The sequence below is a fragment of the Rhipicephalus microplus genome, chromosome 3 (assembly GCF_043290135.1).
Source record: "Rhipicephalus microplus isolate Deutch F79 chromosome 3, USDA_Rmic, whole genome shotgun sequence".
In the NCBI taxonomy this organism is placed as follows: domain Eukaryota; kingdom Metazoa; phylum Arthropoda; class Arachnida; order Ixodida; family Ixodidae; genus Rhipicephalus; species Rhipicephalus microplus.
The window spans coordinates 270,439,350-270,464,661 of NC_134702.1; the positions used below are offsets into that span (position 1 = coordinate 270,439,350).

Here is a 25,312-nt window from a genome sequence, read left to right on the forward strand (position 1 = left end):
CCGTCTAAATTATCGATGATCAGACAAATCTCTGCGTCATTTCGATGCCCTTTGCTCAAGTCTGATGAGCTAATGGCGCCCAGGAAGCCTTCGTTTTTCTCTGCTTCCTGACTGACGACATGAAAGGGTGCGTGTAACAGTGTGTCAGCGTCTTCATGCTTACGGCCGCACTTAAGGACGATCGTGACGTCCGATTCCCGCAGCCGCAAGCTTCACCGTGCTAGCCGTCCTGGAGGGTCGTGCAGGCTTGCCCATCAACAGAGGGTGTGGTGGTCCGTCACTATCCTGATGGGACGACCGTAAAGGTACAGGTGAAACTTGGTGATTGCCCACACGACTGCGAGGCACCCTTTCTCCGTAGTGGAATAATTCACCTCGACACGAGATAGAGGGCAGCTGGCGTAGGTTATCACTCTTTCGATGTCTTCTTGACGCTGAGCGAGCACTGCGCTGAGCTCATCGTTACTAGCGTCAGTATGGACCTCCGTGCCAGCATCATCCTCGAAATCAGCGAGAATGGGCGCTGATTGCATGCGGTGTCGCAGTTCATCCAAAGGTGCTTGTTGCTCGTTTTCCTGGACAAATGGCGTGTCGTCCCTTGTGAGACGAGTCAGAGGTTCTGCTATCTGTAAAAAGTCGTGAATGAACCAGTGATAGTATGCGCACAAACAAAGGAAGCGCCGGACGGCTTTCTTATCGACAGGAGCTGGTAATTCGGCAACAGCGGCAAGCTTGTCCGAATCGGGCCGGACTCCTTCGGCGCTAACTACATTACCAAGAAATTTTAGTTCTTCATAGCCGAAGTGGCACTTCTGTGGCTTTAGTGTGAGGTACACCGATCGGATAGCCTCCAGCACGTTGCGCAGGCGGTGAAGGTGCTGCTCGAACGTGGCAGAGAAGACCACCACATCATCAAGGTAAACAAGACAAGTCTGCCACTTTAGGCCTGCGAGGACAGTGTCCATGATTCGCTGGGAAGTTGTCAGCGCTGAACACAAGCCGAAAGGGAGTACTCGAAATTGGTATACGCCATGTCTGGAGTCACAAAGGCTATCTTCTCGCGGTCTCGACGATCTACCTCGATTTGCCAGTACCCACTTTTGAGATCGACAGAAGTGAAATAATGGGCACGACGAACTCTATACAGCGAATCGTCGATACGCGGCAGAGGGGACGCATCCTTTTTGGTCACGTTGTTAAGCTTTCGGTAGTCGACGCAGAAGCGTAACAACCTGTCCTTCGTTTTGACAAGCATGACTGGAGATGACCATGGGCTGTTGGATGGTTCCATAACGTCATGGTCAAGAATCTCGCGGACTTGTGTACGTATCGCTTCACGTTCTTTAGCAGACACGCTGTAGGGGTCCTGGTGTATTGGGCGTGCGTCCTTGTACGTGATGATCCTGTGTTGAGTGATGGACGTCTGCCGGATCTTTGAGCAACTTGCGAAGCAAGAAGTGAACTCGAACAAGAGCGCTCGCAGCGTAGTCTAGTTATCAGTGGACTGATCAGGATTGATGTCAATATTACTCCTTGACGTGTCTGCGGTATCCACTAGTTCTGACGTGAGACAGTTGGTGACGTTTGCTACTTCGTGGGCAAACGCTATTGAAGTGCCACGGAAAAGGTGCCGATGCTCGTTACTAAAGTTCGTAACAAGCAATTCAGATCGGCCATCACGAAGATGTATTACACTTCTAGCTACGCAGCTGCCTTACTGCAGGAGGTGTTCAAAATTTGTCTCAGCCACCACATTTCCATCGCTCAAACCACAGCATGTTACGTCGAATAGAATACTTGCTCGTAAAGGAAGCATCATGTTCTGTTCAGAAATACAAAGTATGTCGACACGTCTTCCATCAACCTGCACGTTGATTGCTCGCTGGGCTGAGAACGTGACGCGGTGCTCTTGCAGATCAGTGATAGCTCCATTTTCCGAAAATATCAGTTGTTGTAGCATGTTTGAACTTGTCGGGATGTTGAAAGTTGTTTATTTACTGTTCGCAAGATTTTTTTCAGAGCGTCGCCGCGTTGTCTGTACAATAGCCATGAGGTCTATGACGTGGTGAGAGCCACGCTTAGAACACGTGGATCAGCCCGAAGTGAGCGAGTACGGAAGCTTCTTAGGCGGTTCGAGTTTTCTGTTTAGAGCTTCCTCCCTTTCTTCTGCTCTAGGAGTAGGGCGTCCTTGCTGTCTTGTATTGTGCCTCGATGGCAGGGCGTAACACCATCCGGGATACTGGGGGCCTATCATCCGGTTACGCTACTGTGTACGGCAGGTGAGCAGGGTCACCTTACAGAGCTGGTGTCTCCTCATGGTCGCCTCTTCGGCGCTTATGCTGCGTAGATGCCCTTTGTTGTCCAGTGACTCATTAGGTGTAAGGCTCTCCGGAGCCGCCCATTGTACGTGAGACACAACTAGTTGAATCGTAGTGTTGAGGAGTTCCACTCTGCTTCCATCGCTTTATCTGGAGATTCGCGTGATAAGAAAAGTGCTTACATAAAAAGGCAGCGCAAAAACTTGCGAAAAAAGTACAGTAGAGACTGAGCGCTGACTAGGAACTCAAATATTAATGCCATCACCTGCTCATATAAGTGTGCCTAAAATGTGAATAAGAGGAAGTTTAGAAGCAGGAAAACAAGAAAAGATTGCTGGTTTTAACCAGCGATAAAAACTGTAAACAATAAAATCGTCAAAACAACTCGCGCAGGCGTGATGAGAGGAATGCATCAGGCCAAGATAAAGCAAATGACACGAAAAATCAAACAAAGCCTCTACGATAACTAATTTTAGCGTCAGACAAGGATATGGAAGACCTGCTCACGCACTTCTCACTTGCTTCATGAATAAAGAAAGCCTCAACAATCTCGCACTCAATCTTATCCCTCCCCATTTTAAAAAAAACCGAGTACTACGTAAGTCAGGAGAGCAGCCACAACGCCTGCAATGGTCAGCCAGAAAACCACTGATCGTTATTGCGTACATTATAGTAATGCTTCTTCGCCCTTCCATTAAAACACCTGCCAATTTGACCAATGTACTCAAGTCCACAACTCAAAAGAAACCTATACACTACATTGGAAATACAATCTGTGAACCTGTTCCTGCGTTTGGTTGTACACCCAGGGCGTGTTCCTCTGCAGGCCATGCGACATAACCTCGAGAGTTTGGAGGGCGTGGACAGTACAACTTGCACGTCATGCTTCGATGCGATTCTCTTAAAGTTATGCGAGAATTTGTGAGTATAAGGGATAACTTGCACACGCTTCTTATTTTTGCTACCATCATTTTGTTTTGTTTGGTCGCGTTTCACGTTCCGTAGCAAGGTCTCACACACCGCAGAAATTAATTCAATAGGGTAACCCGCCTGCTTCAATGTGGTAAGCTGTGCATTCAAGCTAGATGAAATGACATGTACACACGACTTATTTAGGGCTGATTGCAGACAGTTCACTGCAATGCCTCGCTTAACGGGCTTCGAATGGGCACTGTCATGACGTAACAAGGGTTTCTTGGATCTAGGATTATACTTTCAACAGACGTGATTATCACCAAAAAGCAAGCCAATGTCAAGAAATTGCAACTCTTGCTTATCAGGCTTTTCATGCGTAAATTTCAGGCCTTGACTTTCACTCTGAAACACATGCAAAACATCATGAATGGCTATGTCAAGGTCATCAACATTATTCAAAATAACTAGAAAATCATCCACATACCTAAAGATCTTGACAACCTGTGGTACTTGCCATTTATGTGAGCACTATGTGAGCACTATGTGAGCAGTATGTGAGCACTACGTGAGCAGTATGTGAGCACTACGTGAGCAATTTTATGTGAGCACTATGAACCAACTAGCCCAAACGAAAGTACTTCTCGAGCATATTTCTTTTACATTGGGCCCTTTCCTGTCTAATAGTTTTCGTTCGGATCCTGCCATTGTATGTGCCAACCTCATCGCGGAAACCCTCTGCAAATCCAGGTTTCTGTCCTACTGCATCAAGCGGAAGCAGGTTCCCAAAGAAGTACAGTGTCTTTCCGGTGTTGTCGAACATTCCTGGGGCCATTGCAAGCGCCTTTGCAAGATTCTAAAATCAGAATATTGGCGACAGGTGAGGATGTTTCAGGACTTGTTGCGTGTTCTTGTGATAACTAGGGCTGACCCTTTCAAGGAATTGCGTCGCCTGTATGCTCTCAAGAAACAAGCGACTGTGTCTGCTGAGTTCTTGTGGCGTCGTGCTCTCGTGAACCTCACTTCTGAGCGCAAGGCCTCTTGTGTTAAGCAAGGCAACGTTTTGGTGCTTGGTGATACCGTGGTTCCTGACGACGGTAAGCATGTTCTGGAGAAAGGACCAAAATTCAGTTTTGAACCCGGTCTTAAACCCCAGGGGCTCCTCTCCCTGGTCCGTCAAGTTGCTGATTGTTGCAGGTGAAAATGAGAAAGATCGAGTTATTTCCGAAGGGGTTGAGAGGTTGACACGATGCACGTCTTCCCGTCGTTGTATGGTTCAGCCCCTAAGAAGATTTTGAGGACACTAAAGGAACTGCAGTTAACATTACTGAAAACTGACAAGGAAGGAAGCTTCGCCATCCTACCGAACACTCTGTTTCGTGAAAAGTCGCAATCGACAATGGTAAAGAACTTCAAGGACGTACTCTTTGATGCTTCAAAACAGATACGGCGTGCACTTCAAGTGCTAGAAGAATTGAACCTACAGACCCTCAAGGCAAGGACTAAGAAAGAAAAAAAGGCTTCCTTGAAGTCTTTTTACCGTGAAAAGTCACAAACCCGATGTTCCGTTTCGTGCCAGTGTTTCTGAAATTGCTGCCTGGCAATGCCACGTCAGCCGTTACCTACAAAGGCACCTTCAAGTTTTAGTGAAGGATGATCCCTTTGTCATCCGCAAGTCTGAGGACTTCATACTGCGCCTGCAAGGTTTTAAATCTGGCTCTTTTAATGGTTTTTCGGTCGCCATTGAAGAACTTTATTATTCGGTGCCACATGGAGGACTGCTGCAGGCTTTTCGAGATAGGGTTCAGGAATATGGTGAACTTCAGTTCTCAGGTGAAGCAGGTGTTTCTGCTGATGACTTTGTTAGACTCTTAGAGTTCTATTTGTCTTCTACTGTTGTGAATTTTGATGATAAGTTTTATGAAGTTTTATGTTCAAAGAAAGGGCATAAGTATTAGTTCAGCTGTGGCTCCTGTGTTGTGTGATCTTTTCTTGTCGGTCTTTAGTTGCCGCATTCAGGATAAATTGCGAATACCACAGGTTGGCAAGATCTTTAGGTATGTGGATGATTTTCTAGTTATTTTGAATGATGTTGATAACCTTCACATAGCCATCCATGATGTTTTGTATGTGTTTCAGAGTGAAAGTCAAGGCGTGATATTTACGCATGAAAAGCCTGATAAGCGAGAGGTGCAATTTCTTGACATTGGCTTGCTTTTTGGTGATAATCACATCTGTTGAAAGTATAATCTTAGATCCAAGAAACCCTTGTTACGTCATGACAGCGCCCATTCGATGCCTGTTAAGCGAGACATTGCAGTGAACTGTCAGCAATCAGCCCTAAATAAGTCGTGTGTACATGTAATTTCATCTAGCTTGAATGCACAGCTTACCACATTGAAGCAGGCGGGTTACCCTATTGAATTAATTTCTGCGGTGTGTGAGACCCTGCTACGGAACGTGAAACGCGACCAAACAAAACAAAATGATGGTAGCAAAAATAAGAAGCGTGTGCATGTTCTCCCTTATATTCACAAATTTTCGCATAACGGGAATAAGATTTCAACGAAGCATGACGTGCAGGTTGTACTGTCCGCGCCCTTCACACTCACGAGGTTATGTGGCATGGCCTACAGAGGAACACGCCCTGGGTGTACAACCAAACACAGGAACAAGTTCACAGATTGTATTTCTAATGTAGTTTATAGGTTTCTTTTAAGTTGTGGACTTGAGTACATTACTCAAACTGGCAGGTGTTTTAATGAAAGGACGAAAACCATGACTATAATGTACGCAATAACGATCAGTGGTTTTCTGGCTGACCATTGCAGGCGTTGTGGCTGCTCTCCTGACTTACGTAGTACTCGGTTTTTTTTTATGGGGAGGGATAAGATTGAGCGCGAGATTGTTGAGGATTTCTTCATTCATGAAGCAAGTGACAAGTGCGTGAGCAGGCCTCCCATATCCTTGTCTGACGCTAAAATTTGTTATCTGGGAGGCTTTGTTTGATTTTTCGTGTCATTTGCTTTATCTTGGCCTGATTCATTCCTCTCATCATACCTGCGCGAATTCCTTTGATTTTATCGTTTACCGTTTTTATCGCTGGTTAAAACCAGCCTTCTTTTCTTGCTTCTAAACCTCCTCTTATTCACATTTTAGGCACATATATATGCACAGGTGCTGGCAATAAAATTTCAGTTGTTAGTCAGCACTCTCTCTCTACTGTTTTTGTTTTTTTCCGAGTTTTTGCGTTTCCTTTTTACGTGAGCACTATGAATCAACTAGCCCAAACCAAAGGACTTCTTAAGAAAAGTGACCTTTGTAATATTTTAGTTAAGCGTTTCGGTCACTGACGATGTGATTACTGGCCTTTCTGACATGGTATCATGTAGGCGAGGATCTCAAAGCTCCCTTTCTTTGTCTTACTGCACCAATTTGTCGAGTGTTTTGAGTCAGCAGAAGTGATGTAACGCACGGCTGCCTGTCTTCTGCACATCATCAGTGTCACTGGCCAGTAATGCGGTGGAGACACATTGGGCGATGGACATGCCTTGAACCTGCACAACTGCCCACAGCCCGGCACCCTCGTTAGCGCTGGTCGCAACCAGTAGGCGTGTCGGCGCCAGTGACACTCTCGCGCCGATGACCCCTATGTGGGACCAGAACTGAGATTAAGTCTTCGAACTAGACAGTGCAGCGTTGTCGACCAGCGGCAGTGTCGTGGTGCATAGAAATTCTTTAGTGACATGGGTTGTTTCCTTTCGTAGAGCTTGTCTGACTGTTTTTTACTTCTTTTTTTCGAGTTATGTTTTAAGTTGAGGTTCGGAGATGTGCAAATGCTATCGCCCCAATAAAGTCGTTTGCGTCTCGTAGCACACACAACCCTCGCAGGTAGGCCAGATTTTGTCTTAACAGCCACCGAGCGACATGTGGCATACTGTACACGTTCATCATCATTATTAACACGAAAGTGTTTTATGCCGATGTCCACCATGGCTAGGTGATGTAATTCTGTCACGAATAGGACGCTGTAAAGTATTTACTAATGCACTGCTGAGAAAGAAATGAAAACGAATAGTTTCTCAGCCAGGCGTCGAACCCTCACGCTCTTCAGCGTGCGACGCTAACCACTACACGACAGAGTGACCCTTCTCCAGCATGTCAACGGCGAGCCATTTATAAACGCAATGTACCGCTGGCGGTGCTCAGAGCTTAGAAACTTCAGCGCGTTTTAGTAATGAGTAGCGATTCTAGTAACCAGCAGTGATTTTAGTATATAGTGGCACGTTTTAGGATCAGAGTGCGCGTTGGGTGGGTGTGCACTGAAGTTCGTCGTGTTGTGCTAACCCGCGCGTTGCTACGTGTTGCTGCACGTACGTGCCTCCACATGGCGTGGTGCAAGTGCGTATAGATGTTGTCTAGCATAGTGGCTCACTGGCGTGAGCGCTCATCTCGGTATTCTGGTGCTTTTTACCTCGTGTGCTTCCACCGCGAGTTTATGTAAATAGCACGAACGTCAATTGGCCAGCTGCCACGGCTGCTTTCACGAAAGAAGTGCGCTCCTCACACACGAGGTAAGCCTGGTGGCAGTTGTTTTCCGCGGACGTCCTGTGTACGCTCTTTTTGTGCGTGCTTTCTTTTTGAGGTGCGTGCTGCAAGTTTAAAGCTGCTTGCGTTGTTCGCGTGACATGGCAATTTGTTACTGCAGCATTCATTCCTTCGTCCTTAGTGCAAAATGGTGCACATTGAATTCTCGACTACCTCTACGAGGACACATTTAACTTCTGTCTTATAATAATTCCACAAAAGAGGGTTCAAGCACGTTTTTTTTTTTTATAGTTCGCGCCAGTAGTGTCGCCCGGTGGCGAGGCTAGCTGACCGCACAGAAAACGTTGGGGGCTCTCTTTGGCATTGAGGTGCCGATTGAGTGGACGTCTCCTGCACTGGATCCGCGGGAGATCGCAACCATAAGTCGTTTCCTGTGGATCCCTCGTGGTGGAGGAACATCGGCGACGCCGCATTATGTTGAGTGAGTGTTTTGTAATATTCCATAAGGCTGTTTAGCGTATAACAAGTGACGTATTTTATCGGCTGGCAGCATCGTCGTTTGTAAAATTAGTTGAATAAATGTACACGAAGTTTGGTTTGCCCAACCACGCCTGCTGTGTTCGTGTGTTGCGAAAGCAGCGTTTTTATTTCGAGAGCCCACAAACACAGCATATGTTTGTGGCCTGCAGCGATTAAGAACACATGTGGTATTATTGCAGGGGATGATCCGATACACAAACCGCATACTGAGAATCGCCATCATGGTGGCCTACGGTGGAAATCTGGTTATGTTGTGCGGCATCGCCTATTGCCTCGTTGATCCCACGTCGACATGGTCATTGCGCATCTTCTGCTTCTGCTATGGATCTCTCATCACTCTCGACATGGTTGACGTCGGATTCCTCGTCGAGTCACTAAAACTGCAGGTAAGAGCGTCACAAGGAGGGGAGCTTAAATTGATTAGACCAAGACTTGCTTCAATGCGCTTTTCTTGTTGTGGAGCTTATAAACAGATTTGCCTAAAACTGTGGCAATCGGACACAGGCAAACGAGAGGCTCGGTGAGACACGTCAATCACAGGCTTACCACTGATTTTGATTTATTTCAAAACTTGCATGACCTTTCATGGAGCTTCCACTAACGCACTACAAATGTCCCGAGATTACACAATGCACGTCTGAACTTCATTGCTCGCTACTTGCCTGCTTTGTATTCAATCTATACAATATTGCTAGGACCTCCCCTTGACATTGTTTATTTCAGGACCTCCTCCTGAAATACTTATTACCACGTTACTTGCGTTTTCATAACGGCCAATGAATTTTAAACCTAAAACCATATGAATGTGCTATTTCTTCAAAAAGAAGGTATTAAACGACTCGCTGATGCATTTATTCAGTAGTTTAGGGATGTGCTGAGCTCCTATGATCATCATGTGTGCATACAGCGGCAGAACGACGAGGGCAGATGAGTTTAGAAGGGATACAAGCTTGCTTGTGCCTTACGAACTAGCCCAACTTTTAATGTCATCGCTTCTGTTATGAACCATGTCACCTCATTTTTTTTTATTCTAACGATTGTCACGCATGCTTCACGTTTATACTTTGCTGTATTTTATTTACACCCACAGAGACTGTTAGCAATACTCGGTGCAAATCACGCCTTCGTGTTCGAGAAGCTTCGCGATTGTAGTACGTAAATTCTTCAGAATTGTGCGCGGGACACCAACATTCAAGCTCATTCCAGAGCTTGCGCAACAACCTGCGATAAGGCTGCAAAGTTTGGCACATTATGCATAAAAAGCGGCGTATCTCTAAGATCATCAGTTATTTCGAAAGCGAACGTTCGCCACAGTAAGTGTATACAGTGTTTATTGCTCTACATTGGCTCTGAGTTTCCAGGCCAAAAATTTTGCCAAAGAAAAAGTTTCATCTTGGACGCGCCGCCTGCTGCCTTCGTCCAAATCACCCACGTGACACTGTTATATAATGAATACTTCAGCAGCGGCCTGCACCCACTAGTAGAAGAAATGAAATGACGTAGCTGAAAGAAGAAGCTCCAGGCATTCCTATATTTCAACATAGATTCGTCAACGGGCCATTCCTTGCCTTGTCTGTGAAAGATTTTAGGACGCATTCGTGTGACGCATGTGTGTGACGCACTCTGTGATGCATTTCAATAGCAGTGCAGACGTGTAATATCGGAACATGTGTAGTGTGTTCGTGACATGCGTATAGAAGGTGAACGCCATATCAGCATCATATAGGCGACAAATGTACGTCACTAAAATTTTGGTGGACCCTGGCATAAAACACTTTCGTGTTTATAACTGCAAATACTGGATGTTATCCCGTCAATCTAGGGATAAAGCTGCAAAGCTCTGCTAATCTCTCATCGCGTCGCGATGGCAGCTCAAGGCTACCGTATGCAGGCATAATTATTTCGCTGTAAGTCACGGTGTACAGTCACTGGAAGGTTGCATATTCAGGGTGTTTCGAGCAATGTCTCAGGGAATTCCCAAAAAATACGGGAAATGCAAGGTCGTCATTCATTTTCGTTGTACGGCGTATTTATTGGGGTGACCAGTGACATCAACTGCTGCTGCTATTGAATGCAAAATTAAAATAATTAAGGAAATCAATCAGCTCGTTATTCAGTTCACACAGACAGTCGAATCAGGCGAGAGAATCGAAGTTCTTTCTGCGAAGAGATTGCTTTAACAAGTCATACGATGACGCGTCTTTTGACTGCGTTCCATTCTCTTTATAATATACCTTCTTACATCGGATACATTTCGCTTATTAATTAGCATCGATAGCACTGCCAGATCTATTTTGTCTGTTGTGTTAGAGGTTTTCATACTATGACGTTCCATAATGAGATTCTTCGTCTCTTGGAACAGCTTGCCAGTGTCGTGTCTAACTACCTTACCTCTAAATTTCAGTGCGTACTCCGTAATTATACTCGTCAGATCATCATTCATTGTGTCAACGCTAAAGCGGGTTTCTTCAGTAAGAGCAGAGTATTTGTTCTGAGCCGAGACTCTGAATTACCGTACTTTCCTTTCAGTACTAGCTCGATTATTGACTTCGTGCGTATCAGTTTCTGTCGTTCCTTCATCAAATATAGTCGAATTCAAGACCTTATCATTCTATGCTCACTGCATCCTACCTTCTCAAGCACTTGCACATCCCGCACGATGCCTGGGTGTGCACTCAGTATAAACTCTATTTCGTTTTTATTTTCCCGTTAGGTCTCCTCCATGTCCACTAACGGTTTCGTCTTTTTCGGTGGAAGGTATTCAAGATCCGTAAATTATTGTGTTCCGTGAATTCTAATATTAACTGCCCTTTGGCATTTCCAGTGCCGATGTCATATTCTCCTACTGCCTAGTCTCCAGCCTGCTTCTTCCCTACCTTTGCATTGAAGACTCCCCATCAGTATAGTATACTGTGTTTTTACCTTACTCATTGAAGATTCCATGTGTTTATAGAAGCTTTTAACTGACGCGTCATCGTGGCTGGATGTAGGCGCGTAAGCCTGTACTACCTTCATCTTGTATGTCTTATTGAGTTTAATTATGATACCTACCACCCTTTCATTATTTCTATTGTATTTCTCTATGTTTGCCAGCTATGTTTCTGTGAATAAGAAACCCCACTTTCAGTTCTCTTCTGTCAGCCAAGCCACGATATCAAAAAACGTGCCCATTCTGTAGCACTGTATAGGCATCATCTGTTCTCCTAATCTCACTGAGCCCTATAACATCCCATATACACCCTCTAGCTCCCCGAACAGTACAACTAGACTTGTCTGACTAAATAAGGTTTTAGCGGTAAATGTTGCCAAGTTGAGGTTCCAATGGAAGGTCAAAGCGGTGAAGAGGATACTTGGGATAGGCAAAAACCAGATGTATACACTAAGAGGCAAGGAAGGCAAAGTAACTACCAATACGGATCAAATAGATAAATATCATAAGTGTTTTACAAAGATCAGTACAGTAGCTGAGACAAGCATCACCATAATGTAGAACTAGCAGTAACTCAGAACATCCCAACAGTAATGACGATTGAAGTCAGAAAAGCCTTGGAGGGAATTCAAAGAGGCAAAGCTGCTGGTGAAGATCGTGTAACACCACATCTGCTAAAAGATGGAGGACATATTGTGTTATAAAAACTAGCTACCCTGTTTACGAAGTGTCTCCTGATGGGTAGGGAACCAGGATCTTGGAAGAATGCTAACATCATTTTAACATGAAAGAAAGGAGATAAAAAAGACTTGAAGAATTAGAGGCCGATCAGCTTGCTCTCCTTCGTATACAAGCTATTTACAAACACTGGAATGCTGAAGGTATAGCGCTGCCGAGCACTTCCGTGACCGCAAATACAACTATTCCCTAAGACGTACACTCCTCACGGAATTCATGCGTGAGCACAGCTAACACAAAACAACCCGTTACTATATTCATGTAACAGACGCTATTCCATGACCGAAATACAACAATTTCCCTCAAACAACGCGTTCTTACGTATTGTACATGTTATCACTACTAAAACAAAAAATATTTGTATTTTCCCGCACAATGGTCTGCTGGTATTTTGTCATACAATATGGAGATTTTCTTCATAGTAAAAGAATAGTTCTGTACCATAGCTGTGCTATGCACCCTGCTAACAAAATATAATAATGAAAGGTTTTATTTATGTTCTGTGTGCCTGTGAATATGCAGTTATTTCTGCTGTTTGATGGAGTTTCGTTGGCTGGACATCCTGCAAATTTCTTGTCTGTGCACAACTTCGTCGGCAAGTGAACAAAAAGTTTTTTGGTTGATTACGACGTACTAAAAATATGTTTGACATTGCACATGTACGATGGTTTTGTGAATGAAAGCAGGGGCTTATGGTTAGCTCACAGGAGTCTAGTCGAACAAAACTATGCAAAAAAACACATGAGGTGAGCAAGAAGAACCTCCTGTTTATAAATGTGAGCCTCCTGTTTATAAATGTTTACATGCTTATATGTGACTAGTGGACTGGTTGAACTTGGCTCATTTGTTGCCAGCATATACTGAGAATACTATCTGCATAGATGGCAAAGCTTTCACGTCATTTTGATAATAATTGTTGTGCAAAATCAAAGTAAACAGTTTGCAGTCAAGCCACGATTCCGGAATTGATGTGGGAGTAGTATGTGTATATTCTCTGTGCTGCATGAACTTGCAAATGTGTGAGTCATACCTGCTGCTGCATGCGAAATAAATAATGAAATGCACTACTGCGCACTTCATCGATTATCACTTTCGCATATGTATTAAGAACATAGTTGTAAAAATTGCTGCAAGCCCGCTTATGAAACTGTGTGCATGGCCATGGATAGCTCCACCTGGATTCTTTCCATATATTTGAAAAGGAAGTAAAAAAAACAGAACTATTGTAGCAGCAACAATGTTCAGAGTTCAAACACCACTATGGTGTCTGCGTACACCAACTCTGTTCACACCACTACTTTTAAAATAAAAAAGCAGAGACGGTATTTCTGGACAAGAACTCATCATATGCAGAACAAGACGCAGGATCCTACGAAGTCATTGCTATACTACTTGAGAAAACAAGGTTAAACACAATATATTCTAAATGCAAAAAAAACCTATACACTATAGCATAACAGATTTTTTCAAATATTACCATGGTGTTGCAGTTGCATTTTCTCTAACTACTTGACACTATGGAAAGTTATGTCGGCTACACAAAAACTTTTGTGTGTATATTATGGAATCTGCTTACACAAGACGCATGTTGTAGACCACTGCAAAGGCCTACGTGTGGCAGTGAACATATTGTAGCGGCATCTTAGGAGCAAGAAACAAGGAGTTCTGAGAGAAGTAGATCAGGACTTTCATGGCATTTCCGTAGCCTTACCCTATCCAGTGCTTCATCACTGCTCGTTCTCAATAAACGCCTTCCTGATCATACCATCATGGTCGAGGTAATAGGCTGATGAAGGCAATGAATAATGCACCAACATAAAAGGTGAGAATTAAAAATAGAAGAGAAGCTTGCAGTTCATATATTTGAAAATATAATAAAACCTACATGACATATAGCTTATGAAAATATAAAAAACAATTTAAAAAACACTACATTTCAGTTGTACATCCTACAATGGCAGGAGTTAGGATGAAGGTGGGGGCTTGAATGAGTGTCATATCACTGAATTAAGCGAGTTGTAGGATCCAATGTTAGAACAAGACAATTTGTCTGAGTTGTGACAGAAACCTCGATGCAGTTTGCTGCTCTAGTAAAGAAAAATACTTTTGTCAAATAACAACCTCTAACATTCTTTCAAAGGCTTTTTTAACAAGTATGCATCTGATCACAATCATTGCAAATCTTCAGCTTCATCAAATGCTACTATTGCAATGATTGTCGGTGTGAAACTTGAGCTGCACAGGACTAGCTATTTACCAGGTGTCTGGCTACACAACCCTTTTATAACACATGGTTCATGATGCTAGAAGCGAGTGATTTGACAAGAGGACTTCTATTTACCTGGACAGCAAACCGCATCAAGGTTGCTGCCACAACTTATACAAATTATTTTTGCTCAAATATTCAAAACGACCTCACTAAACTCTTAATTAGGTCCAACAACACGCTTTTTTGATGGTTTGGCTCTCATTTAAGCCCTCTATCATCATCTTAACTTCTTCCGTAATAGGATGTACAACTGTCGTGAAGTGCTTGATAAATTTTCAAAAAATATGGAGAGTAAGCCTTGCTTCTCAATTAAATGCTCATGATTTACTTTTGTTCTTTAATGACTGTCTTATCAGCCACTTTTTACGTACATTGTGCACGCAGGGCTTCGCAATGGTCTACAACTTTCCTTGTCTTGTGTGAGCGGATTTCCTGTTATACAGGCATGAGCCCCGCACTATACAAAGCATAAAAAATAAGAAAATTGGAAAATTTTGACTCAAGTAAACAAACAGAAGGTATAAAGTGGTTTATATCGAAAATACAAGGTGGTTTCCATAATAACTTCTGTAATGTCAGAAAATATCATGCTAGTAAACCCCATGATATATTGATTCAAGTGGTAGTCGCCAGAACAAAACTTTGTGCTGCTCAGAGGAGGCATCAAACCTTGTGCGCGAAAAACATTAGGCCCTGTTTCACAGAGATAGAGAATATTTGATAGCAAATATTACGAAACAACAGCTCTCAGTAACTGTCGAAAGGATAAAGACTAAATCAAGAGGGAAGCATATGATGAAAGCAGTGATTCACATTTTGAAGCGAGGTCACCTTCCTTTACAATATGCATTCATAAACTGAGATCCAGCGAGTACAGGTAAACACTTTTATAAGAAATATTCTCTGGGCAGCGGTTCTGCTCTCTCATAAACAGGGCACCACATAAACATAATATTCTAGAAATTCACAATAATGTACACAGAAAAAATGACGAATACTATATACACGCAGGTAAATTAATAAAACTAAGGAAGCAAGAAAATTAGAGAAAACATTAGTGAAAGTGAAATTTGAAAATTTTATGTTCTGCTAGAAGCTAACTTTACACTAAAAAACCCTGTAAGAATTATCACAAAAGGTAGTTGTGCTATGATGTGCAGGTAATATTTTTATTTGGACTGCTACATAGTCCAACAGAACCCCCAGTAAAAAGTGTCAGTTTAATGACATCTTCAGTTTTAGTGTGCGTAGCATTAAAGGTCTTCGTGAATGCACTAGAAACAACAAAATTGTGAATTTGTTCTAAATGAAAGAATCAGTCTTGTCTGAAGTATACTAAAACACTACCTTTCGCAATGTTTCCTAACAACCTAAAACAACATAAATTCTAACAAAAATAATTTCTATATCATAGCCTTGAAATTTTCCTGACAAGGAAATAAAAACTCTGGTAAACAACAAGAAGCAACAATCATGTGTCAGTTATTTTCCTTCCACACCTCAATTTCTTAGTGCAAAGTTTGAAAGGCCGCTGTATAACAAAATTTTTCCCAAAAAAATGCTGGAACAACTTCTTCCCGCATTGAGACATAAAAGCATCAGTTTTAAAAAATATTTCAAACGGTCAAGAGTCCACGTCACAGACCTACATGATATGGCTACGACCACGCAAATACTTACAGGTTAATGCTCATTCACAGCTTCCGAGGCAGCCCGATGGCTTCCAATTGTCCATCTGTACTGCCATCCATGCGCCTTTGAGCCAGTTTATGCAAAATGTCTGTTGAGAATACAAGAACATCAGAAACATTTTCAGTTTTTCTAGCATGGCCCACGTAACCCAACTTAACTTTCTTGGCCCCATTATGTAGCAGTATAAAAGCATACCAACAACTGCTGTTTCTTTATGCATATATACCTCATACCGCATTAGTGGGCTCCAACATGACGCCCAGTCATCGGAAAGCAAGAAGTATTACTGGAGGAAACAGCAGCAACTACATTTAACACTACACATGAATTTACCTTCTAAATAACTCGCTCAATAACCTATTTTGCTTACACATTGTATACGTACGTGTGGACGAGACTGGGCATGCAAACATGACCATAAGTTAGTCAGAACACTTCGAATTCCAACTACCAATGAGAACGTAGACTAACCAAAGATAAGAGACAGCTAACCAGACGCTCATCATTAAACCTATCTTTAATCATCGAGAACATAAATGCATGCCAAAATTCGAATATTGCAGTTTTGTGCAAGTACAGCAATGAAGAAATGCATCTTATGGTTGAGGCATGGGATATCGATATGTGTTAGTGCATGTGTGAGCAAACCATCGATGAACTCGGCGCATAAATGAAGTGGCTTAGCAGTTATATCTCACCTAGCCCAACACACCTGCCGTATTGATCGATATCTCCACCTGACTTGTTTCATGTCTAAATCCCTGGAACGTTGTCTGAATATCCACATTTCCCGTTGGTGTTTGCGGTGCCTTGGCTACTCCCTCGAGTCCGTGTATGCATGCCCTGCCATTTTAACCATAATACCAACTTGCAAAGCCGCTCACCTCTGATATTTGAAATATGTACTTAACCTAAATTTACCATTTTGTTCACTTGAAGATAACCATAATATTGCGGTTCCGAATGTGAGCGTCAGTTGAAAAGCACTTTAGCCTCTAGCATTTTCGTCTCCTTCAAAAGTGCAACTGCTGCCCTAAGGACCATTATCATTCTGTACGGGGGTTGTTCACTTGGTAGCATAGCTGTGAGCAACGCAGGTTAAATTTTAGGATCACAACAAGAAGTCCAAGTAGAAACAAGACAAGCAACAGGCAAAAAGGGACACATTATCCGACTTAGATTCTTTTTTTGATGACCCAGAATGCTGTGGTGCAGGCCATGCATCTTGAAAACTGTTCAGCCTTCCTTTCTGAACCAAAGCTTAGCAGACTCAATATTCCCATCTACAGCTCGCCCTGAAAACAGCAGTTAGGTTCCCAATAAGTTAATGCCAAAACACTGAAGAAAAACTCCACGACGAGTGCATTAATAAACACCTATTGATGCGAATACACTCGAAACACCGTTTTAAATGCACTGATTTAATAGGTGTTAGGTAAACAAAGCAGGAAAGCAACAAACTGCCAGCTATGTGGCTGCAAAAGGGGAAAAGAATGTGGCTCTAGTGCCATGAAAACTCCATGAAAGTGCTATCAACAGCAAAATATTGCAGGATGTTGGACAAATGCGAATCTTTGCTACATCAGTACTTAATGCTTGTAATCAAGCTTGTGACTATGTAACTCAGAGTTTCAAGTGCAGTATGAAGCATTTCTTTCAAAATTACATTCCCAGACAAAGCGGAAATTTAACTTAATCGCACAATTCGCGTCCCAAAAAATTTGCTGTAGATAGTACATACTGAACATACACAACGTTTTTCATAATGAACATAGTCACAGAAGCTGCATACTATTTTACAGATGAGCATTGCAAAATATAAATGAACGAATTCATGTAATCCATAAATTGACCATTCCTAATTGAAATTTAAAAAGCTACTAAACAACCTCATGACCCCGTCTAAAGTTTGTGATAACTGGAAAGTTGTACATTGTGAACACGTTGCCACAAAACTTTTACGTTCAAATGGTGCAATAATGAGATCACAGGCAATAAAACGCACATTATAGCTTTCCTCAGTTTCCCATTCGGCTTCTCTATTGTTCGGACCGTGAAGATGCTTAAGCATACGCTATCATAATGACTACAGTCACTTGGCAACAAAACAGGACGTCAGCGATTGTGCGATCAGCATGCAGTCATCAGCCGAGTGAGGCTTCGTTGATGTGCCGCTGTGCCAGAGCGGCACGGTGAGAAACCACTGTGCAAAGCATTGGTGAGATAAACAAACAAGCAGCACGCATGACAACTACACAATCCCTGCAGCATCAGTTTAGGGCCAAAACATCATTTCATATTGCAGAAAGAACCACCTGACAGTCAGTTCACCATAATGTTGCTCACGGGCAACATATCACTTCGCTAGCGCAAAGTATTAGTCAGGTAATGAAGGGGTCACGGAAATTCTTTTTAGAAATGAAGCATCTCTGATATTCACACAATGTGATTGCTGCAGCACTCTGTATGAATTAGCAAGATGGCCGGGGAGGTGATAAAAAGAAAGATTAAAACTTGCCTAATGGCTCTTTGAAAATGTAAGACACACTGTGCGAAGAAGTACATTTGCAGACATTCCCAATAACCTATAAAAACTGACAAGAAAAGTGTTCACGCTATGCAACATACAAATGTCTCACACATTCCCAAGAACTTTACCATGGTGGCTGCACTGCCTGTGTAGGCCAGAAGCAGTAGGCCTGCAACTTCATGGCGTCTGATCAGTTCGTTGAAAAGAACTTGTGGATCACATCCTGATAGCAGTGCTTCATGGAGGTGCTTCCTGCGATAACAAAAGTTGCACAACACAATTATGTTTTTTGACTGATAGTTTCACTTCGACATGACTAGCTCAAAATAATACTCTTTTTCATTGATTGGAACTTTGTACATTACTTTTGAGTTAACCAGAGGTGCTTATTTATGCGGCCTGAATAAGCACCTCATATGGGATGCTTGGCTCACACACCTTCTGGGTTGTGTGGTCAGCCCTGGACAATTTGTCAGAACACTTATGTTCGCTACCTACAGTATGCAGCAGAAAACTTGGGCATTCAAACAAAAACAAAGCAGTCACGGCGCAGTGTTTCGTCCTTTTGAGATGGAAAGAGGGGGGGGGGGGGGTTAAGTGAGCGTTCTTCTTCACAAGCTATACTTACGTGCATTAACTGTTTTCGTTTTCGTTCGGCACATAAACAGTATAAAACAGTAAAAAAGGTTACAACCGACAAGCGGCCGCATATTTGAAATCCTCCAAAAAAAGGCAGGGACACTCGCCTGGTATTTTACAGTATATGTTCTGCGCCATCTATAAAAATATGCAAGGCTCTGCTGAATTTCATTAAGCCAATGCAAAACGACAACGTATTACACTCACTTGCGCTGGTCTGCTCGTGCTTCCAAAATTTCTTGAAGTAACCCACAGAGTAAACTGATATGGCCAAATTTAGGTTTACCCATTTAAAAGAGCACTGCTGTCAAGACGTTCAATTGACAGCACCAAACGAAGCCATTTAGTTGTCGCATGTGAGCTATGCTAGGCACCTAAGAATAACAATTAAAAAATGCAAGTATATTTGAGCTTCATGTTTGATTTCTATGATTATTTTTCTGCATGACACTTTTTCTGCGATGCTGGGTGTTCATATAGAGACAAAATATTTTTAGAATAAAATATTACAATATGTTTCCGAGCAACAGTCATAATACGTTATGCTAAGTAGTGATTGATATATGGGGTGTAACGTCCCAAAACCCCCATATGATTATAACAGACGCCCTAGTGGAGGCCTCCGTAAAGTCAAACCACCTGGGTTTTTTAACGTGCACCCAAATCGGAGCACACGGGCCTGCAGCATTTTCACCTCTATCAGAAATGCAGCCAGGATTCGATCCCGCAATCTGGGGGTCAGCAGACAAGTACCTTAGCTACTAGACCACCGTGGCGGGGCATGCCAAGTAGTTATTTATTTATTGATTTTATTTACTCATTAGATACTGCCGGATGCCTTTTGGGAGCCATGGCAGGAGTGGGTACATCACATTACAATGTTAAACATTGCATCTTTTCAGCCGACAACCGAAATAAAAAAAGAAAGAAAAACAGAACAAATGCACATATGTCTAATGTTAACAACACATGCGGCCGAATGTGAACTCAAGACGCGAACATAAAAAACAAGCCCAACAGCATTTGCAATAATACACAGAGGTAGCAATAACACGTACAGGATCGAGTGATTGAACACCCGAAAGAGGCATACAACATTTCAGAACATGAGTGAACGGCCAACGAAACAAATGAGCATGTGAACCGAAGGACAGCTTACGTCAACAAAAGAATACCGCGAAATAAATGGTTACCCGCATACAATTCAAGCTGTAAAAGAGAAAGAATGACAAGAACTGCGCATAACATCACAGATAATCTTGCATGGCATTTGTGAACGCATGAACTGATGATAGGCCGACTATGTCACATGGAAGCTCGTTTCATTCTGCTATCGTTCGAGGAAAAAAACGAAAATTGATACACCTTCGTTTTAGCTTGTGGCCTTACAATCGTCTTACTGTGCTTCCATCTTGTTGGCCTTGCGCTGTTATACTGCATGTAATCAGTGAAGCCCATTCTAATGTTACCGTTTACAATATTGTAAAGCATTTGCAGTCGATGCAGTTTCCTGCGTGATTCTAGCGTTGGAAGTTCGCTTAAATGTCTAAGGTTAGTAATGGACACGTGCCTGCCGTAAGAGTTGAAGATGAATCTTAGCGCTTTTTTTTTTGAACGCGTTCAATGCAATCGATGTCACATTTGGTGTGCGGGTCCCCAACTACGTCCGCATATTCTAATAGCGGTATAACTAATGCCGTGTAGGCCACAAGCTTAGTTTTAGGAGTGCAATGCATCATGCGATTTCTTAGCATGTAATGTTTTCTCAAAGCCTTGGAAACAGTGAATTGCACATGACCACTCCAGCTTAGCGTAGAACTGATATGCAAACCCAAGTATTTAAATTGGCCTACTGAAGCTAATGGAACATTATTGATGCTATAGGTGTAAACCAGCGGCTCCTTGCGTGTAACACTCATCTGAATACACTTGGAAACGTTGAGGCGCATCTGCCATGTTGAGCACCAGTTGCTAACAGCTGCTAAGAAGTTGTTTAGTATTTGTTGATCTTTCACTGACTGAATGTGCATGTATGCAACGCAGTCGTCTGCATATAAACGGCAACATACTGGTGACGTAATCTGTAAATCATTAATATAGATTAAAAAGAGTAACGGGCCGAGCACCGAACCCTGAGGAACGCCTGAAAGAACAGATGCGAATTCTGAGTCTGAATTGTCTATGTGAACAAACTGCCTACGCCCTGTAAGATACGAGTCGAGCCACTGTACTATCCGAGGATTGTCAAAAAAGCATCGGATCTTTAACATTAAATGTCGGTGTGACACATGGTCGAAGGCTTTTTCAAAATCAAGAAAAACCATCTCAATCTGTCCGCCCTTGTCAAGCATCAAAATTAGATCATTTACAGTGCGAATAAGTTGCGTCGTAGTGGACAAACTGCGCCGAAAACCGTGCTGACTACTTAAAAACTAATTATTGTCCTCTAAGAAAGAACAAATACGCTTAAATATGACATGTTCCGAAACCTTGCTACAAGTGCACAGTAGCAAAACTGGTCTGTAGTTGATTACTTTAAATTTGTCACCAGTCTTATAAATAGGCACCACCTTTCCAGTTTTCCATTCTAAAGGTATTTCCGCTGTCCGTATACTTTCTTCAAAGATTATGTTCAGATACTTCGCGCACCATTCGGCGTATCTGCGCAGGAAAATATTTGGTATGCCATTCGGGCCGATAGATTTTTTAGTGTCTAATTCGAGTAGCACCGAAAAATGCCGCTTTCGTTGATTTCTATATCCGGGATAGCATAACTAGTTTTCGGATATGACGAGGGCTGAACGGCGGCGCGAGAAAACACAGACGAAAAGTAGTCATTAAATGTATTGGCTATAGAGTTACTCTCATCGGTGATAGTGTCATAAAGTTTTATTTTGCTAATAGCCTCATTCTTATTCGTTAGGTGCAACCAGAACTTTCTTGGGTCGTTTGCCAAAAAAGTATGCATTTTGACGCTGAAGAAATTGAACTTGGATAGATCTATCTTTGTGCGCAATTCATCTCGGAGTAACTGTAGGGACACCACCCCTCTGTTCCCAGCCGAGCGATGTAATCGCTTGACACGGCGTTTCAACTGTAATATTTCGCGAGTGACCCAGGGATTCCGCCGACTACGCTTTTTTGTCTAGTAGGGACATAATTGCTAATGCATTTATTAACAACAGCCTTGAAATGACTCCACAAATCTTGGACAGTAGAATTTTCAGTAGCATAAATATGCTGAAAAATATCAAAATCTTCTTCGAGAGGGTCTAGTACACTCTCATCTTGAGCACAGTTAAAATCAGGGGATTTTTAGTGACGTTTTCGCCCTTTATCCTCGAGACTCGCATACGACCAGCAAAAAGGACGATGTCGTGATCGGATAGCCCAGGCAAATACGACATGTCATAGCCTACAGCACTAATATTTTCTGAAACAAAAAAAAAGATCAATAACTGTGCTAGAAGTAGCTGATACACGCGTAGGCTGATCCACAAGCTGTTTCAGAAGAAACGAGAAAGCAATATCAAGCATCAACTCATAATGCTGACATGATGATGGAACACACAGTAGGTCCCAGTTAATTTTTGGAAGGTCACCGCACAAGATGACATTAAGATCACCGCACGAGATGAAGATCACTGCACAAGATGACATTAGCATTGCTTTTACAGTGCTCATACATGAAATCATGCAGTTTTTCTAGAATTAAAAGATCTGCATCCGGTGGTCTGTAAACTGCACCAACGAAAACACTGTATTGGCACAGGCGAACACGAATCCATAACATTTCTACATTGGTATTGTGAGATATAACTGTGTACTCAATGTTTTTCTTCAGCACAACTGCGACGCCACCGCCCCTTGCCCCCCGGTCGTGGCGAATAATCTCATGCGACCTTGGCACGATGTCCTCATCAGAAACGTTATCGTGAAGCCACGTCTCAGTTATTACCGTCATGTCTGGGTTATACGCTAGAAGAAGGCCCTCCAAATCAGCAGATTTAGGTAAACTGCTTCTTGCATTAATATTCATAAGAGAAAACGTATTCTGGGTGGCGCATGGTGGCAGTGGCGTTGTGCCGTTTTTTTTTTTTTGAGATGCCCGATCATTACGCAGGGGAGAATCGTGTCATTCCGAGTGCAATAGAACCATCATGTTGCTTCCTTCATCCCATCTGAACAGTTTTGTGTTGATTTTTACTTTATCAAACAAAAGAGCAACCTTTTCACCTCTCTCTCTATTTTCCTTCGTAACTTCCCATAGTTTTTTCTGGATTGCCTGAATACGAGAGAAAAAATCCTCGGAAATACTATAGTTGGTACCTTTAAGTTTCCTGCAATTTTTCAGCATTCCCGGCTTGTCTCTCCCGTCCACTAACTTGAAAATTACCGGACGGTCCTTACCCGGATTTGGCTTCCCAAGTCGGTGGATACGTTCAATTTTAACGTCATGAACACGCAAGGTATCACGAAGTATTTTTTGAGTAACTTCTTCCAACGACTCGAGTTCTCCCCGAGGCTCCGTAATACCATATATAATAAGGTTGTTCCTTCTACTTCTATTCTCTAAATCGTCTACCATCAAAATTAGTTGATCAACCGTCTTCTGCAGGTCGCCAACTCTAGATGTGTAATCGCACACAGTGGACGAAAGGCCGTCCAGTTTCGTTTCAATTGATGTCAGCTTTTGCGTCGTTTCGTTCAACCTCAGGCTACTAGTACTGATGGTCGCTTTAATTTCCTTCATATCCTTCATTAACGACCTGAGCACTTCTTCCGTGTTAGGAGCCGGGTTTTCCTCTACGTCACCACAACAGGTGAATAAGTCAACTAAACAATGATATACGGCAAGCATATTTGAAAGCAGTGACCATGGGCGCGGTAGAAGCAAAAGACACACGTTATTGCTTTTGTAGCAGAAGACTGAACGGTTGTCTCTCACCTGTACAAAGAACAAAAAGGGGTTTGATGAATGTGCGCCCATTGTGCCTCCACCGTGCCCACTGGCCCAGTCAGCTACGGCGACTGTTCTTATACCAGATGCACACGATGATGTCGACGAGAGTGGCGCCAGTAGTCTTCCGAATGCTGCAGTACAGATGCGCATGTCCAGGTCAGCTGCGTTATCCCTCTGTGTATCGATGTGCCAGTCGAAGATACGTTCCGTCGCATCCGGCCCAGTGCGGTTGACACGTGTGTGGCCAGACGAGGCGATCAAGGTGATGGCAAGCACGGTCTGTACAAAGAACAAAAAGGGGTTTGATGAATGTGCGTCCATCGTGCCTCCACCGTGCCCACTTGTTCTAGTGATATCACTGCAAAAATTTAGAGCAACGACAACAGCATATCTCAGAGACCTTGACAGTCTTCCAGTGACCGGCAGGTGAAGCCGGCAGCCGCTAAGAAAAATTTAAACCACTTCTTTTAGAAACCGAGTGAGCTACTCTCCTTTTAAATACTTTCGGGTACGAGGTGCGGACATCCAAGGATGTGGATATAGCCCCGGCAATGAGAACTTTACCGCTCGGAGTTAATATCGCAGCACTCTTGCCCAACCATTCCAGTGAATGCAGCTTTTTCGTCGCTTTCGCCCTATAGGCTTGGGAGGCGCACTGTGCTAAGGCACTGTGCTTCTCTCGGAGTTGAAAATTGATATGAAGTTAGTTCGAATCCCGCGCTCTCTTTCGTAGGGTGTTCCCGTTTTGTTATTTTTTTTCTGATAGCCAAATAATGACAGCCGCGAAGCACCACGGCAAAACTTACTGGCGCCCTATGCACAAGAAAAACTCACTAACGGACACTGCGAAAATAGCGAGAGCCATAAGGACAAGCTGGACGTTACTTACGCAACTACTGCCGGTACAAGACCTGCAAACGGTAAATTAACGGCTACCGGCAGAACACCCAGTGCTAATGTCCACAAGTGCATTAATGCAATCCAACTACAAATTAACGGCTACCGGCAGAACACCCAGTGCTAATGTCCACAAGTGCATTAATGTAATCTAACTACAGCCCAGCTGTCCCACCCCTGCTAATCAAAGTGGCTTGTTTGTCTACACGGAACACGCCAAGTGACCCTCAGTCGTGTCGTCTGATAACGCAACTGCAAGGGAGACGATGCGCGGTTTTGTCGGCCACTCACCCGGGACGTAGCAAATTTTTCAGCTATAACGCAATGCGTACTGTAA

General features: G+C 43.0%; 1 protein-coding gene across 2 annotated transcripts in view; it reads left to right on the forward strand.

The window, feature by feature from the left end:
* The first annotated feature begins 7,892 nt into the window (after positions 1-7,892).
* Positions 7,893-25,312, forward strand: part of LOC142803556 (uncharacterized) — a 111,947-nt gene continuing 94,527 nt past the window's right edge. The window contains exons 1-2 of one of the 2 annotated variants that reach the window (XM_075888679.1): positions 7,893-8,259; positions 8,498-8,704. In XM_075888679.1, coding sequence (XP_075744794.1) covers positions 8,501-8,704 — 204 coding nt within the window. In that variant the 5' untranslated portion in view covers positions 7,893-8,259; positions 8,498-8,500. The remainder of the gene's footprint in view (positions 8,260-8,497; positions 8,705-25,312) is intronic. The other variant, XM_075888680.1, reaches the window with a different exon arrangement.